Here is a 16,978-nt window from a genome sequence, read left to right as displayed (position 1 = left end):
ACGTCACATCATCGGCGTAACCTGTTTCTCCGGGTATGTGACGGTCGGCAAAAGGGCGTTCGGGAAGGTTTGCTCTCACTTGGCGCAGTGCTGCCTCCAGGTAACAAATAAAAAGAACAGGGCTTAGGCCATCTCCCTGGGGGGGGGGGGGGGGGTGCCGATGGTGCTGAGAAACAGATTGGCAAATGCCTTTCCTACTTTCACTGATATTTGTGTGTGCAACAGTAGGTGCTGGATCATGCACACTTCATCGGGGCCAGTCACTTATGCCATGACGTCTAACAGTTTGGTGCGATTGATCGTGTCGAACGCACGGGACATGTCAATTCCCAGCATGTGGCATTCCCAGTTGCATCGAGTCGCCTTCGCCGCAATTGAGTTGGACCGACATAACGAGCAACGTCCTTTGCGATTTGGCAGAGCACTACAAGGGAGAAAACATTTCGGATGGTGTTCAGGAGGACAATGGGACGCAGGCTAGTCACGGGTCCTCTAGGTTTTTTTTGGTTTTTGTAAAGGAATCAGTGTGCCAAGTCCGATGAACGATGACATGTCGGCACCCTCTGCTACGCTTTGGTTGATGATGTCTGCCGCGACGATGGATAGCTGTGATGTTCCATACTTCAGTAATTCTCCAGGAACTTTGTCCGGCCCACAAGCCTTTCCGTTTTTGATTCGTTTCATCGCTGTTTCCACCTCCGCTGGAGACGCTGCTACACTTAGCCAGTGAGGGACTAGCTTCTGAATAACAGCTGATTGATCTTTACAGAACAGATCCTTGAAGTGCTCCGTGACGCGCTCTGCCTTCTGCTTATCTGAAGCCAAAAGGTGGCCATCAGCAGAGCTGACCATGATACTCGATGGCTGAGACCCACTTTTCATGGCCGAAGCAGCAAGGAACATCTGTGCTGAATCAGGTGACTGCTCCACCTTCTCTGCCAGTCTGCCGAGGCGTTCATTGGCATCGGCCAGCTGAATAGAACGGATCTTGTGCTGTATCTGGTTCCGCTGCCTCTTTAGCTCTGCCAAGGAGTGGTGACCCGACTCTGCAAGAAGCCGAACCTCCCGCTGCTGCTCCGATAGGCGTGCCACTTCCTGGTTGGGCAGAGTTAACTTCCCGGATGTGGATCTGTGCATATGGCCAACACTGCTCTCTGCTGCTTTCAGGGTGCCATTTACTGCGCTGGACCATTTCTGACATGGAGCATTTTTTATGAGTTTCTTCTGAGCAAGGGTTGGTATGGCTGATGGAAACGCTTTCTTTGAGTTTTGCTTTGTAGCCTTGCCTCACCGTGGCGTCCGATGAAAGCCTCCGTACAGCCAATGGACCAACGGACCTCTTTGTTATTGGGTTTGAGCGATAACCTTTGATCAATCGTTGGAAATCCATTTAGGCGATGAAAATTTTATGGTCGCTTGATGTCAGTGTCCCTGCATACGAGCGGGCACGTTTGATAAGGGGCTTGCAGCGAGCCGGTACTGCGATAAAATCGATCATATTGTATATTCTGCTGATTACACCAGTATCTCTGTTTGTGACTGAGCCAGTCCACATTGTCCTGTAGCGCATGGAATAACGGAAAAGGGTGTAGGCAAGGACAATTTCACACGAATTTGCCCACTGAAGTAGCGCCTGGCCGTTGTTATTCCGCACTCTTCTACCGTATAGACCAATGCAAGGCGTCTTGCTGGTGCCGACTTTGCTGTTAAAATCGCCACAACGAATCTCACATCGACAGAGGTCTCTGAGGAGCTCTTTGCGGGCAGCGAGAAGTCAGCGTAGCCGACTCGGCCTGACAGCTTTTTATGTTTTCTCAGGAATTCGTTGAAATATTTCGACACGGCGAATCCAATCCCCCGTGGTGACCCGCGTCCTGGCCAAAGCCCACAAGCCTGTATCCGTCGTCGATAGACCTGTCAAACGGCTCAGCAATTTTTAGCTCCTGGAGGCAGCAGACATCCACTCTGTAGGACAATAGGTATTTCGTTAGCTGCTGTTTCTTGACATTTGAAGTTAGGCCGCGTACATTGAACGCTGCAATTCTCGCTTTAGCGAGGGTCGGTGAACTACGAGCCAGCATGCTTCAGGCTTGCATTTCTCACAAGGATAAGCGTTGACAGAGATAGGTAGAGTAGAAGGATGAAGAAAAGAGATAGGAGAGAAAGAGAGAGAAAAAAAGAACGCTGTGCAGTCCGCCCAACACCAACAATTTTTTCCTAGATAATAGTAATGATAATAATGAACCCCCTTTGACTAGAAGTCTGTAAATATTAGGGACTCCTGAGTGCAGATCGATAATTAATGTTGACCACAGTGGTACAAGGTCCACCAGTAACGTTATCACATTACTACAAACAAACGAACAAAAGCAGGAACAGGATTGTGCCTACAAGACACAACATCAAACATGAAGAATCTCTGCAGCAGGGGAGACTGAGTCGACGACAAACATGGCCTAAAGGTCTTTACAGGGGTCGTATGCTACTGATATGATCTAGCATGACAAACAGAAAAACTAATCTAAAACTAATAGTACTTCAAAGTAGGCATATCGAGACACATGAGGAAAATACAATTAGAGTAGCAAAGGTGTACATGTTAAAGTAGGTGTAAAATTTGTTTGGTTCATTAGAATACCCTGACGACCCGATGTCCTGAAGAACTTATTCATTGTGGCCTAGCAAGCAGTAGCAACTAGCTAGATATTCTTATATGTATAAACACACTGATTTCGTGTGAGTGCTAAATGTATGTATCCTGGTGAGGGCGGAGCATTGATTGATCTGTGAACTAGGCTAGACTAGGCCGCTGTCTACCAGCATTCAGGATGTGAATGACCACATGTAGAAAGGTATGGTGCTATGAATCCTTCTCAGTGTTGAAGCTAGATGAAAACCTTACACTCATGTGTAAGCTATTTTTGCTACTGAGTCAAAAGCTAATGGCGATGGGGTGCTCCTGTTTCTTGGGTGTAGATTGCTGCGATGTTGGTGTTAGTGGCTGGAGCGAGAATAAAGCTTCGGCGGATTAAGCTGCTGTCTAACGGCATTCCGAAAGTGGATGGTTTCGGTCCACGGACTTGCTGCTACGGGGTTGGTCTGCAGGGGCGGTGGTGCTGGTTACTGCTGCTTCGGTGGTAGTGGAGGCAATGGGCACTACGGCTCCCGTGGTGGTGGAAGTGTTTGGTGCAGCTGCTGCGGTGCGCCTACTCCGGTCCTGAGGTGCTGGTGCTTCTGCGGTGGCGGCCATCCAGTATCCTGCTGCTGCTGCTGCTTAAGTGGTGCCAATCCATGGTCCTGCTGCTGCGGCTGTCGTGGCAGTCCTCGGTGCTGGTACTGCTCCGGTGGTGGCGGGGCTGGGAGCAACTTCTGTCATGGGAATCTTGGGACTTGCGGCTGCGGTAGTTGTGGTGGCCGGTACTGATGCTGTGTTGTGGCTGTGGTGCAGCTGTGGCGGTGGCCGTGATTGATCCGTGGTGTTAGCGAGGATTCAGCATCTTCTTTCATTAGCACCTGTCCTCCCTGCTTGCTCTGTAGCATTGACAGTGTTTGCTACTGATTATATTCCTGCAGTAACGGATGCTGTAACTGTAATTGGAAATAGCTGTTCTGTGTTCGATTCGCTCTCAGTACCTAATGAACGAGGGTGAGCCTATTCATCAGAATCTGATTTGTTACATACAGAGAATGGTGAACCCTCACATTCCCCCGGTGGTGTTCTTGACTTCACTTCAAGTGAACTAGATGGAAAAGGTATTATCATTATCCTCCTCAGTTTCTTCGGCTTCAAGGTCATGATGATCACCGGCCGCATTGGCCACTTCAACATTGCTATCGCTAGGAGGATGCCGCACCCGGTGTTTCCAGAGTACCTTTAATTGTCGGGCACGACGGAACGCTCTACCACAGCCGTGATGCTTGCATTTTAAAAGTGCGTTCACCTGTGTACTGTCGTAAGTGCATAATAAGATTCCTTTTTTCTTGAATGTCTTTCTTCCACACCCCAGCCATTGGCATTTAGGCGTGGCTTGCTGCTCCCTGCTGTGCAGGTGTTCATTGACGGTGTGAGCTGCAAGCTCTTCCACAGTTGCGAAGCTCTTATAGCAAACAGTTCCTTCACCATTGCTCACACACCCCTGACAAACATGGTTCGTAACAGCTGGTTTTTGGTTTTCACCATCGTCGGGCTGTTCCTTCATCGTGGCGGCAGCGGAGGCATTCGTCGGCTCAGAATCGGTAGAATCCACCATTTCTCTTTAGGCGAAAAGAAAGTAGGTAGTGCTGCTCCCAACGATGGGTGCACGAGAGAGGTGCTCTTTCAGAATACAGCTTATGGTTAGGTTGTGGTCGATAGCAATCAGCACCAATAGACTGTTAGGAACTGGGTTACGCGATAGGGATAATGGACGTGTTGATGGTTTTCTCAGAGCAATCACTGAGACTCAGGGCAACGTCGACACCGTCAAGTGGTTTTACTAAAATGTCGAAAGCTAAAGTAGAATTCAGGAGAAATGGTGAACTGCTACTCCTCACAGAAAAGTATCACAATACCAGCTAACTGAGAAGTCATGTATTATATAATATTGCAACAAAGGTAAATAACTGGTACTAGTATGAATGTAGTGTCGAAACTGGAGGTGATTATAGTGCACGACTGAAACTGCAGTAAGTTGGTTAGAGACGGGCACCATGACGAAGAGGTCGGGACCGTGTTGAAGAGTGGTGTAGAACTGTGTGAGAAATAAAGTGCCTAAGGGGCATCTCCACACCCTTTAGAACAATCTGTAACATTTACACAAAAAGTATAGAGGAAGCTGTGTTGCGACCTCCATTCTCACGTGTAATCAACGTCACTAGATAAGCGATACATCCAAAAGTGGGACTGTGAACACAGAAAGATAGCAATGTAGAGAAGAGGAGGACCACAGCGCAACCTTAGGCATAGACGATCAGTAGATGCATCCACATATCCTTGGAGTGGAAGCTCAATGATATACCCTCATATACATCGGTGGTAGTATAGCACAATATCCTCAAGCTCAAAAAGCATTAAATTCGTACAATGGCATGGCAACTAGCGCTGTCAAAATCATAAGAAGGAGGACGAGCTGAAGTCACATAAGACCAATGTAACTTCAGCTCCTCCTCCTTGTCGTGCAATCAAATTTATGCCACAGTACCTTTATCAAATTTACCCCCCCCCCCCCTTCCGTTCCTGTCCTTCCATATGTTACTTCCCACCTATCAGGATAATGTAAGCACTTCTGATTGCCGTTCGAAAATGTTGACCACATTAGTACCACGGCCATCAGTATAATTATCACATAGCAAAGTCTCTAGAACATTTTCTTTGCACGGTTCTCCACACCGCAGGATTGTCACTGACCATTTAGATAGGTAGGAACGGTGGTAAGGCCGCGTTTACATGACACCGCTGGGGTTGAAAACGCAAAAACATCCTTTCGGATGGATGGCTCATTCACATGGTACGCGGAGGAAAACGTAAAAGTTGGACACCCAAACCGGAAGGAAACCAAAACGCTGGCCAAAGTGGAAGAATTTGGAAACGGAAATGGTCTACTGGAAATATTTCTTTAGTTTTCGCTCATACACGCGGATCCGATGTATCCGACAATCAAAACAATTATTTTTACAATGCTTATCATCTGAGGAGTGCTATGATGTGATTTGATTTCAACTATACCTTGAGTGTGGCTGGTGCTTCCACGATAACACTTGGCACATGGCGTGCTTTGGTGGATCCTTGGCTCCTGCGTAGATGCGCGAAAACGATACAAACGGAGACCGCCCCGCGGCCCGGATCAGCTTTGGTCATGTAGACGTACGAAAACGAAAAAAGAAATGCGAGACTGAAAACGGAAAACTTGCCGTGCGTTGTCGTGTAAACGCAGCCTAAAGGCCGATTCATACTTCATTTCGCATACGTGGTGTTGTAAATGTGGGCCAAGAGCGCGGTATGGAGAGGTAGACGGTTTGTTAAAAGAAAATTTATGATAATTTTTAATCTCCCCAACAACAGTCCAGGTCAAGTTGCAGGAAATGGTGACAAAGTCGTCCCTCCGAAGTAAGCCATCAAAACGTGCCACGCATCCTAATGACGCAACAGCCAAATTAACCAACTAGAAATCCAGTTACTGTCAATTTGTGGCACTGGGATGAGTCGGAACTCGAGTCCCACCGACAATTTGCTTCCCACTCAAAATATGAAGACGTTGTGTTTACGAACACAGCTCTTCAGGATCATGACAAACAAACGTAAGACATAACATGATTATGACTACAAGAGGGACACATCAAACATGTAGGCTACCAAATTCCGTTAGGTGACCATGGTTATAGGAGACTCAGCGGACGCCATAATTATAATGAAAACGAATTCCGCATTGACGTGTTTGCAAGTGAAAGTATCTAGCCTGTTTAACAACAGAAACAAATCTTTAAATTATAGATCTGAGACACACTTCAAGAAAAGACAGGAATAGCACTGCTGCGTCTCGGTGCAGCCCCTGCTCAATAGTTGTCACGTTCGTCCTAGTCTCAGTATCATTGTCTTTCTTTATTATTTTCGAGCTGGGAGTGTGAACATAGTAAAAAAAAAAATAAAAAAAAAAGGACGAGCAAGACAGTCATACAATTTATGTGTCAATTGTGATCTTTTCATCCGAATGCCTATCGGTGGGGCAAACTGAAGGTCGTTAATTATTATGGGCTAGCGAACAGTAGCAACTAACCAGCTATTTAAAATTTCACTTATCACCTTATTTGTCTTAACGCTGATTTATTGTGAGTGCTAGCTGTGTGTATTCAGTGGAGGGCAGAGCAATGATCAGGATGTGAACGGTGGGACTAAGCTGCAGCCACTCAACCTTCAGGGAGTCGACGATCACGCGCAGAAGAGTTAGCTTTTTTGTTTTGGAATCCTTCTCAGTGGTGAAGACAGATACAAAGTTTACATCGCTTTGTATCATAATTCTGCTTCTCAGTCTAATGATGTTGGTTGCGGGGGTAAGGCCGTTTGTTAAGCGCGGTTTGCTGGGATTTTGGTGTCCGTGAAAGCGGCTGCTGCTGATGCTGTGGTGTTGACGGTGCTGGCACATGCTGCTCTAGTGGTTGCGCGAATGCACCATCTGCTTCTGAAGCTTGTCCCTTGGCCTTGATAGGTGTTCCTACTGGTGAGGTCTCTGCCCTAACGGCTGTTGAAAGTGCCAGAGACTCGTTCTCAGTCTTCGATGCACTCTCACTACCTGATGATGGAGAGTTAGAACACATCTCAGGCTCTCACTGATCAGATATGGAGAATGGTGAACCCTCACTTTCGCCCGTTGGGGATCCTGGATTCACTTCGAGAGAACTGGTTGGAGAAGGTATATTATCATTATCCTCGTCACTTCCTTCAGATTCATCGTCATGATGATCATCTGCCACATTGGCCACTGCAGCATTGTTATGGCTAGCATGACGACGTTGTAGGTGTCTCCTCACTGAACTCGCGTGCTTATATTGTTTGGAACAACCAGGCTTTGGACATTTGAGATATGTGTCTGTGTGCGTTACTTTGTGGTCTCTGAGAGACGTGCGATGAGCAAATGCCATTTCGCAGCCTTTAGTATCGCATTTCAAAGGGCGCTCACCGGTGTGCTGTCGGATGTGTATAACATTTGACTCTTTGTTCTTGTATGCCTTGCGATCACAACCCTGCCATTGGCATTTATAGCTAGTTTCCTGCTGCATGCTGTGACGTTCTCTCCCCGTCAGGTGTTCTTTGTCGATATGAACGGCAAGGTCTTCAACAGTAGTGCAGCGCTCATCACAAACACTACCATCATCGTTGTCCACACGCCACTCACACACGTGATATCCGTGCATCGTGGCAGAAGCAGTAGCTTTGGTCGATCCAGAGCCGGTAGATTCCGCCATTAATCCGTCTATGGATTCACCGATAGCAGTACTGCTTGCAACATACGATGCACCACGGCGATGTTCTTGCTGAATACCGGTTATGGTTTGGTTGGATTGTGGTCGACAACAATCAGCACCAATCAGCTGGCAGGGATTGTTATTAACGCTACAGAAAGTAGGGACGTGTTGATTGTGTCCTCTCAGAAGGCACTTAGAAATACTAGTAGTTGTGCTAAAGTCGAAAAATAACATAGAAGTCAGGGTAACTGCACAACTAAATCTCCTCAGGGACATTTACAACACTGACAGCTGATGTGGAAATATTATTATACTATTGGTATAAATGTAGTTGAGTGGTAAGAGTAAAACTGGGTAACTGTTCTGGTGATGAATGTACTGCTCTACCAGGGCAGACACAACGTGGCGAAACATTTTCACCAGGCTGAAAAGGTTGCTAGAGTTTTGGGTTGTGGCGTAGACATTTTGGGAAGATTAAGGGTCTAAAGAATAGAAAATAGTGGTCCTCGTACTGTGTGGTCGTTCGATCCTGACAATTTAGAGAACCACAAGGGTTCACACCAATCCGTGCTAGTATAGCTCAAGAAACTAAACACGTCGGGCGTAGGTGCGAAAACCAACATAGATATTGAAACGAATGTCCAAAAAAGCGAAACATGTAAGTTCCAGATTGCTAGATCGCAATGCTAGATTTACTCGGCAAACCGAAAACAGTTCCCATATCACACAATCACGCTTGTGTTAATGCTGAGCTGAAGGCACATTTGACCAATGTCACTTCAGCTCATCCTCCTTGGTGCGCAATCAATTTAATGCCTTGATAATTTATCACCCACAAACACCCCCCCCCCTCCCCCACACACACATCCTTGTATTTCGCATTTAAAACGCAATCGTTGAGGACATGCAAGAACTTCCGAGTGAAGTTTGAAATGTTGGTTAGAGTTGTACCAAGGTAATCATCAATAATCACATAACCGAAGTAGCTAGACTCAGTTCTTTGCACTGTTGTTCACGGCTCAGGCTTATCCCCTAACCTTTTGGCAGGCTATAAAGCAGGGAATTGCCAACAATCCACTGTAATTGTTCTGCATTTCCATGAACCACACGGTCTTACTTAGCTTTTCAGAGTTCGCCAGGTGTTAACGACGCTTGAAACAAGTGCTATATTAAGTTTGTATAACTAGTGGGGGTTCTTGGATAGTATATCATTTAGTATATCAATTCCCCATCCAACTCAATTGTAGAGATGTGAATGACCCAAAAAAATAGTAAATTCATCAAGCATAGAGTGATTCATTTCTCAGTGGAATGGTGGTGCGGCTAAGGCGGCGGTCAATGAAGCACTTGCTTATGAAAATCGGTAAACGAGACGCCTATAACATCAGTACCTTCAGGGAAGGATTGCTGGAGGGGCGTAGCACGCCGAGTGCAGTAGGACCAAGCCTGGCCCAGCTGCTGTTTGGAAGGCGAACGAAGACGGAAGTTCCCACACTCCCTGCAAATCTGCAGCAGTACGCTGCCCACAACCGCAGCGCTCTCCAACAGGTCTCATCCCGGCTTGGCAAACCTCTGCCCCCTCTTCACGTATGCGATAAGGTGTTGATCCAGAGCCAGTCTTCAAAATGCTTGTATAATGGAAGGAACGGTCACATGATGCACTTGAAGAGGACGGAGCTTCACGGTGCAGACGGTAACTGGGTCCAGCTTCTGGCGGGACAGATGGTTCCTCCGGCCGCGTGCATAGATTGACTGGGCATTCTTTTCTGATTTTCCTGTGCGCGTGTGCGCTACGCAGCTATTTCGAATTTCAATTTTAGGATTTGTTTGTGTTAGTGCTGCAAATTCGCATACAAGCCGAGGGCGAATGTGGTGATATTATACTACCTTTCCCTGCATGAGTTTTGGTAATAAGGCTGATACTGTTTGCACTTGCTCCCATGCACTGTTGCACGCTGCACTGCTGGACCTCTCGCGCCTTGCGCATAACGTTAGCACATTCACATGTCACCTTTCAAGCCGCCTTTGCAGCTACTGCGTTTCACTGATCTTTTCATTTTCCTCCTTCGTAGAGTTGGTCTTTGGCTAAAAGCTTTAATCGGAGCTAATATAGCTGAAGCAATTAAGACTCGAAGGCTGCCGTGCGAAAATGCCGACAGATAAACAAAAAAAAGATCTAACAAACAAGAGACAGATGGCCTTACCTCAAGGCTAGATTTACTTGTGCAACCAAGAACGTATGCCCTTTCAAACAATCATGCTTATGTTAATGGCCATGCTTGCTGCTTCGTACTAAAAATACTTCACAGGCATACGAACAACAATGTTAAAATCAGGACTAGGTGGTCGAGCTGAAGTCGCTTTGTACCGAATTAAATTTACCTCATCCTCCTATAAATATTTTGCCTCGATAATTAACGCTAGGCCGAATGAACCCCTCTTGGCTAGAAATCTGATAATCCTGAGTGCAGCGCGATAAATGTTAACCACAGTGGTACCAGGTTCACCAGTAACGTTATCACATTACTACAAACAAACGAACCAAAGACGTAACAAAATTGTGTCTACAAGACACAACATCAAACGTGAAGAATCCCTGCAGCAGGGGAGACTGAGTCGACAACAAATATGGCCAAAAGGTCCTCAATGGGATCTTATGCTACTGATATGATCTAGCATGATAAACAGAAAAACAATTCTAAAAACTTATATTACTTCGAAGTAGGCATTGCGAGACACATGAGGAATATATGTAGGACTCAGTATAGAGTCCATGCACTATATGATGTCCAGCACCCTATATAGAGTCCATTGGTCCAAAATCCACTATACAGAGTCCAGGAGTCCACTCAGTTTTGATCAGCTTCATCCTGCCGCGCAATCCCCTATAAGGAGTACACTTTTTCTACAAGTCGCCTATTCACGGTCCAGGAGTCCAGTTTATCCAGTCACGCCGTCCTGTGTGTTGTGCCCCGAAAGAGAACACATTTTAAAAAAGTTTTCAGTTTTGCTTGCCTCGTGGCAGCGCATTCATTTCTTCACTTCAGCCATGGCTGCCAATTCTGCTGTGCAGTTGCTGACAGTAATCTGTCTCGAGCTAACCAAGGAGGATAAGGAGACGTTCAAAATCAAATCTGGAAAGCGTCTTGTGGTTCTCTGAAGACGTTTCATCAGTGCGCGGGATGAAAGCAGAAATTGCAGAACGAGAAAAGTTCAGCACAGTTCAAATCTGACGAGTCAGGTACACTGACGCTCTCTTTCGTTCGACGCCACAAGGATCCCCTGTTTGGCTGGCAATTGCTGCCAGTAAGACGTTTGAACGGTTTCATCAGAGCGAGGGATGAAAGCAGAAAGCGGAGAAAGAGAAAAGTTCAGCACAGTTGCAATCTGACGAGTCAGATAAACTGACACTCTCTTTCGTTCGACGCCACAAGGATACCCCTGTTTGACTGGACAAGAGCTGCCTGTACCACCGTGTCAAAAGGCTGTCCAACTACATGGCAGGACGATGACTGAGGTAAGGAAGCTTTTACTCGTTTCGATTGGTCTGCTGTTCTGTCGTTATGCTTGATTTTTTTCCATTTTCAAGGAGCGTATCGCGTTTGTTTGATGTTGCTTGAATGAATGCCCTAAAAGTAATCAACCACTTCGTAATAGTCCTCAAGGACTGCAAGGACTTTGCATCAATCGTATATGATCGTCTAGCTATCATCAATTTTTATTTCATGAGAAATGTATTTTTATCCCTGTGATAATTATGTGAACTCCACGACACTCTTCCTGTAGTATGATGTCGAATACAATGGGATCCACAAACGCAGTGCCAGTGTACTAGTAGTAGTAGTAGGACTAGGAGGATTGCTTGTATGCCAATGACAAGAAAAAGCTTCTCAAGCTAATACTCGTATTCCCTGAAGTAACCGTTTTGATGTAACGAACATGACATTGTGTCAGTGAAACTGCCTCGTGACAACAAATCATTGCATTTCCATCTTGGGGAAGACTGACTGACAGCAACGCTGTACAGATTGTTCATATCATCTCATTTCAATTTAGTTGCAGTGAAGTGAAACACTGTGTACACTACGTGTATGTTGGTGTGTCTGTGCGTTTTGAGTGTGCACAAACGATCTTATTCCTCGTATTACTAATAGATTATTGTACCCACCATCACCTGTTCACAGGTCTTTGAGTGGATTGATTCTCATTGAGCATCACATTCGTTGAGAACTTGGTAGTTGTGTGCTCCCATGCATCATTACGGTAATAAGCGTATCCTTGTGCTATCTATTTGTTGCAGGTGTGCTGATCTTCAGAAGCTTGCAGAACTGAGTGCTGCTGAACATTTGCATGGCCATGAGCAATGGTGAAGCTTGCTATTGCACTCTCAGCATGTGCTAGTATTATGCTGACCACTGCATTATGTTACTCTCTTACACTACTACGTGTATGTAAACGTGCGTGTACCCGTCCCCGTACGCATTCGTTTCGTATAATAATTTGTTATCCCTCTTGACTTTACATGTAAATGGGTGGACGTTTGCATGGCTGTTGGAGTTGCGTGTGTATTGTGTCTCTACTCTTTTCTTGGTGTTTTCTTGGCGTTGTATAAGTGTGTGTGTGTGTGTGCGCGCGCGCGCACAATAATTTGAAAACAAATAATTAATCCTGGGCTCTCCATTATTCTCTTTCGATTCTTGTTTTTTTTCTAGGTATTTTCTTGGCGTTGTGTGGGTGTGTGCATGTGTGTGTGCGTGCACAATATTTTGGCAACACTACATGATTGAGATATTGTAATTTGCAGCGTCTGCGAAGAGAACACTTGATTTGAGGATGGTGTTTGTAGGGTTTTTCATGTAATGACGTGGCTGCAGTGGCGCCTCAATACATATTTTTTTATCTTGAGAAGTGAATGATGTAAAGGATTAAAGGAAGAGGCCGTTTTATGGTTAATATTCACTGCTTACAGCAGATCCTATGTCGATTTTCGAACTCGATAGGGGATGCATAATTGGCTGGACTTTATACAGGGGGTGTTGTCCACATAAAGACTCTTTATAGTTGATTTCAAAGTTTGGACTCCGTACAGTTGATTTTGGACCAATGGACTCTATATAGGGGTGAAGCCAATTGGCTGGACTCTATACAGGGAGTGATGTCCATCGAAACTTTGAGCTCACAGTTGATTCCAAGTTTGGACTCTGTACAGTGGATTTTGGACCAATGGACTCTGTATAGGGGTTGGACATCATATAGGGGCTGGACGCTCTACTGAGTCCAACATATATAATTAGAGTAGCAAAGGTGAACATGTACAAGTAGGTGTAAAATTTGTTTGGTTCATTAGAATACCCTGACGGCCCGATGTCCTGAAGGACGTATTCATTGTGGCCTAGCCAGCGGTAGCAACTAGCTAGATATTTTATATGTCTAAACACACTGATTTCGTGTGAGTGCTAAATGTACGTATCCAGGTGAGGGCAAAGCATTGATTGGTCTGTGAACGCGGCAGCGACTAGGCTGCTATTTACCAGTATTCAGGATATGAATGATCACGCGTAGAAAAGTATGGTGCTGTGAATCCTTCTTAGTGTTGAAGCTAGATGAAAACCTTACACCCCTGTGTCAGCCATTTTTGCTACTGAGTCAAAAAGAAATGGGATTGTGAGACTTGCTGTTTCTTGGACGTAGATTGCTGCGATGTTGGTGTTAGTGGCTGGAGCGGTAATAAAGCTTCGGCAGATTAAGCTGCTGTCTATCAGCATTCCGAAAGTGGATGGTTTCGGTCCACGGACTTGCTGCTACGGGGATCGGCTGGAGGGGTGGTGGTGCCGGCAACTGCTGCTTCGGTGGTAGTGGAGGCCATGGGAACTACGGCTCCCATGGTGGTGGATGTGTTTGGTGCAGCTGCTGCGGTGCGCCTACTCCGGTGCTAAGGTGCTGCTGGTGCTGCTGCTTCTGTGGTGGTGGCGGCTTTGGTGGCGGTCCTGGGTATTGCTGCTGATGCCATGGTGGTTGTGTTGGGTGATGCTGCTGCGGTGCAGCGGTGGTGCTGTTGCTGCGTGCCGCTTCTGTGGCGTTGGCCATCCAGTATCCTGCTGCTGCTGCTGCTGAGGTGGTGCAAATCCATGGTCCTGCTGCTGCGGCTGTCGTGGCAGTCCTTGGTGCTGGTACTGCTCTGGTGGTGGCGGGGCTGGGAGTAACTTCTGTCATGGGATTCTTGGGACTTGCGGCTTCGGTAGTTGTGGTGGCCGGTACTGATACTGTGTTGTGGCTGTGGTGCAGCTGTGGCGGTGGCTGTGATGATTCCGTGGTGTTAGCGAGGATTCAGCATCTTCTTTCATCCGCTCCTGTCATCCCTGCTTGTTCTGTCGCATTGACAATGTATGCTACTGATTATATACCCTGCAGTAACGGATGCTGTAACTGTAATTGGAAATAGCTGTTCTGTGTTCGATGCGCTCTCAGTGCCTAATGATCGAGGGTGAGCCTATTCATTAGAATCTGATTTGTTACATACAGAGAATGGTGAACCCTCACATTCCCCCGGTGGTGTTCTTGGATTCACTTCAAGTGAACTAGATGGAAAAGGTATATCATTATCCTCCTCAGTTTCTTCGGCTTCAAGGTCATGATGATCACCGGCCGCATTGGCCACTTCAACATTGCTATCGCTAGGATGATGCCGCACACGGTGTTTCCAGAGTGACCTCTTGGAAAGGATTTTGTTTGAACCGCCGAGCTTAGGACATTCAAAACATGTTCTCTCTGTGTGCGTTTCCTCAAGCACCTTCAATTGTCGGGCACGACGGAACGCTCTACCACAGCCGTGATGCTTGCATTTAAAAGACATTCACCTGTGTGCTGTCGTAAGTGCATAATAAGATTCATTTTTTCTTTGAATGTATTACTTCCACACCCCAGCCATTGGCCTTTAGGCTTGCTGCTCCCTGCTGTGCAGGTGTTCATTGACGGTGTGAGCTGCAAGCTCTTCCACAGTTGCGAAGCTCTTATAGCAAACATTTCCTTCACCATTGCTCACACACCCCTGACAAACATGGTTCGTTACAGCTGGTTGTGGTACTATACGATCATGGTTTTCACTATCCTCAGCCTGTCCCTTCATCGTGGCCGCAGCAGAGGCATTGGTCGGCTCAGAGTCGGTAGGATCCGCCATTCCTCTTTAGGCGAAAAGAAAGCAGGTAGTGTTGATCCCAACGATGGGTGTACGAGAGAGGTGCTCTTGCAGAATACAGCTTATGGTAAGGTTGTGGTCGACAGCAATCAGCACCAATAGACTGGTAGGGACTGGATTACGCGATAGGGATAATGGACGTGTTGATGGTTTTCTCAGACCATTGACTGAGAAACAGGGCGACGCCGACACCGTCAAGTGTTTTTACTACAATGTCGAAAGCTAAAGTAGAATTCAGGAGAAATGGACAACTGCTACTCCTCAAAGGAAAGTATCACAATGCCAGCTAACTGAGAAGTCATGTATTATATAATACTGCAACAAAGGTAAATAACTGGTACTAGTATGAATGTAGTGTCGAAACTGGAGGTGATTATAGTGCACGACTGAAACTGCAGTAAGTAGGTGAGAGACGGCCACCATGACGAACAGGTCGGGAGCGTTTTGAAGAGTGGTGTGGAATTGTGTGAGAAATGATTTGCCTAAGGGGGCGTCTACACACCCTTTAGAACATTCTGCAACATGCACACAAAAAGTATAGAGGAAGCTGTGATGCGACCTCCATTCTCACGTGTAATCAACGTCACTAGATAAGCGATGCATCCAAAAATGGCACTGTGAACACAGAAAGATAGCAATGTAGAGAAGAGGAGGACCACGTATGCGAAATGAAGTATGAATCGGCCTTTACGCTGCGTTTACACGACAACTCACGGCCAGTTTTCCGTTTTCAGTCTCGTATTTCTTTGTTAGTTTTCGTACGTGTACATGACCAAAGCTGATCCGCCATCTTGCATTCACCAGAATGTTGCCAAGTGGAGCAGCATTGCAGCGCTCGTAAACCAAATCGTTCGACAGTCGGTTGGGCCACCTGATACCCAAGATATGCCGAAGTTGCCGCCGATGATACGATTCCAGATAATAGTAATGATAATGATTAACCCCCTTTGGCTAGAAATCTATAAATATTAGGGACTCCTGAGTGCAGATCGATAATTTATGTTTACCACAGTGGTACCAGGTCCATCAGAAACGTTATCACATTACTACAAACAAACGAAGAAAAGCAGGAACAGGATTGTGCCTACAAGACACAACATCAAACGTGAAGAATCCCTGCAGCAGGGTAGACTGAGTCGACGACAAATATGGCCAAAAGGTCTTTACAGGGGTCGTATGCTACTCATTTGATCTAGCATGGCAAACAGAAAAACTAATCTAAAACTAATAGTACTTCAAAGTAGGCATATCGAGACACATGAGGAAAATATAATTAGAGTAGCAAAGGTATACATGTACAAGTAAGTGTAAAATTTGTTTGGTTTATTAGAATACCCTGACGACCCGATGTCCTGAAGAACTTATTCATTGTGGCCTAGCAAGCAGTAGCAACTAGCTAGATATTTTATATGTCTAATTTCGTGTGAGTGCTAAATGTACGTATCCAGGTGAGGGCAAAGCATTGATTGGTCTGTGAACGCAGCGGCGACTAGGCTGCTGTCTACCAGCATTCAGGATATGAATGATCACGCGTAGAACAGGATGGTGCTGTGAATCCTTCTTAGTATTGAAGCTAGATGAAAACCTTACACCCCTGTGTAAGCCATTTTTGCTACTGAGTCAAAAACCAATGGCATTGTGGGAGTTGCTGTTTCTTGGCCGTAGATTGCTATGATGTTGGTGTTAGTGGCTGGAGCGGTGATAAAGCTTCGGCAGATTAAGCTGCTGTCTATCAGCATTCCGAAAGTGGATGGTTTCGGTCCACGGACTTGCTGCTACGGGGATGGGCTGCAGGGGTGGTGGTGCCGGCAACTGCTGCTTCGGTGGTAGTGGAGGCCATAGGCA

At 46.2% G+C, this 16,978-nt stretch overlaps 1 protein-coding gene across 1 annotated transcript; it reads right to left on the bottom strand.

The window, feature by feature from the left end:
• Nucleotides 1-492: 492 nt before the first annotated feature.
• LOC135819052 (uncharacterized) lies at nt 493-1,137 on the bottom strand. The gene has a single exon (XM_065332201.1). The coding sequence runs from the start codon at nt 1,135-1,137 to the stop codon at nt 493-495; it is 645 nt and encodes a 214-aa protein (XP_065188273.1).
• Between the last annotated feature and the right edge of the window lie 15,841 nt (nt 1,138-16,978).

This window comes from Sycon ciliatum, chromosome 6, assembly GCF_964019385.1.
Source record: "Sycon ciliatum chromosome 6, ocSycCili1.1, whole genome shotgun sequence".
In the NCBI taxonomy this organism is placed as follows: Eukaryota; Metazoa; Porifera; class Calcarea; order Leucosolenida; family Sycettidae; genus Sycon; species Sycon ciliatum.
This window is presented reverse-complemented; position numbering and strand designations above follow the sequence as displayed.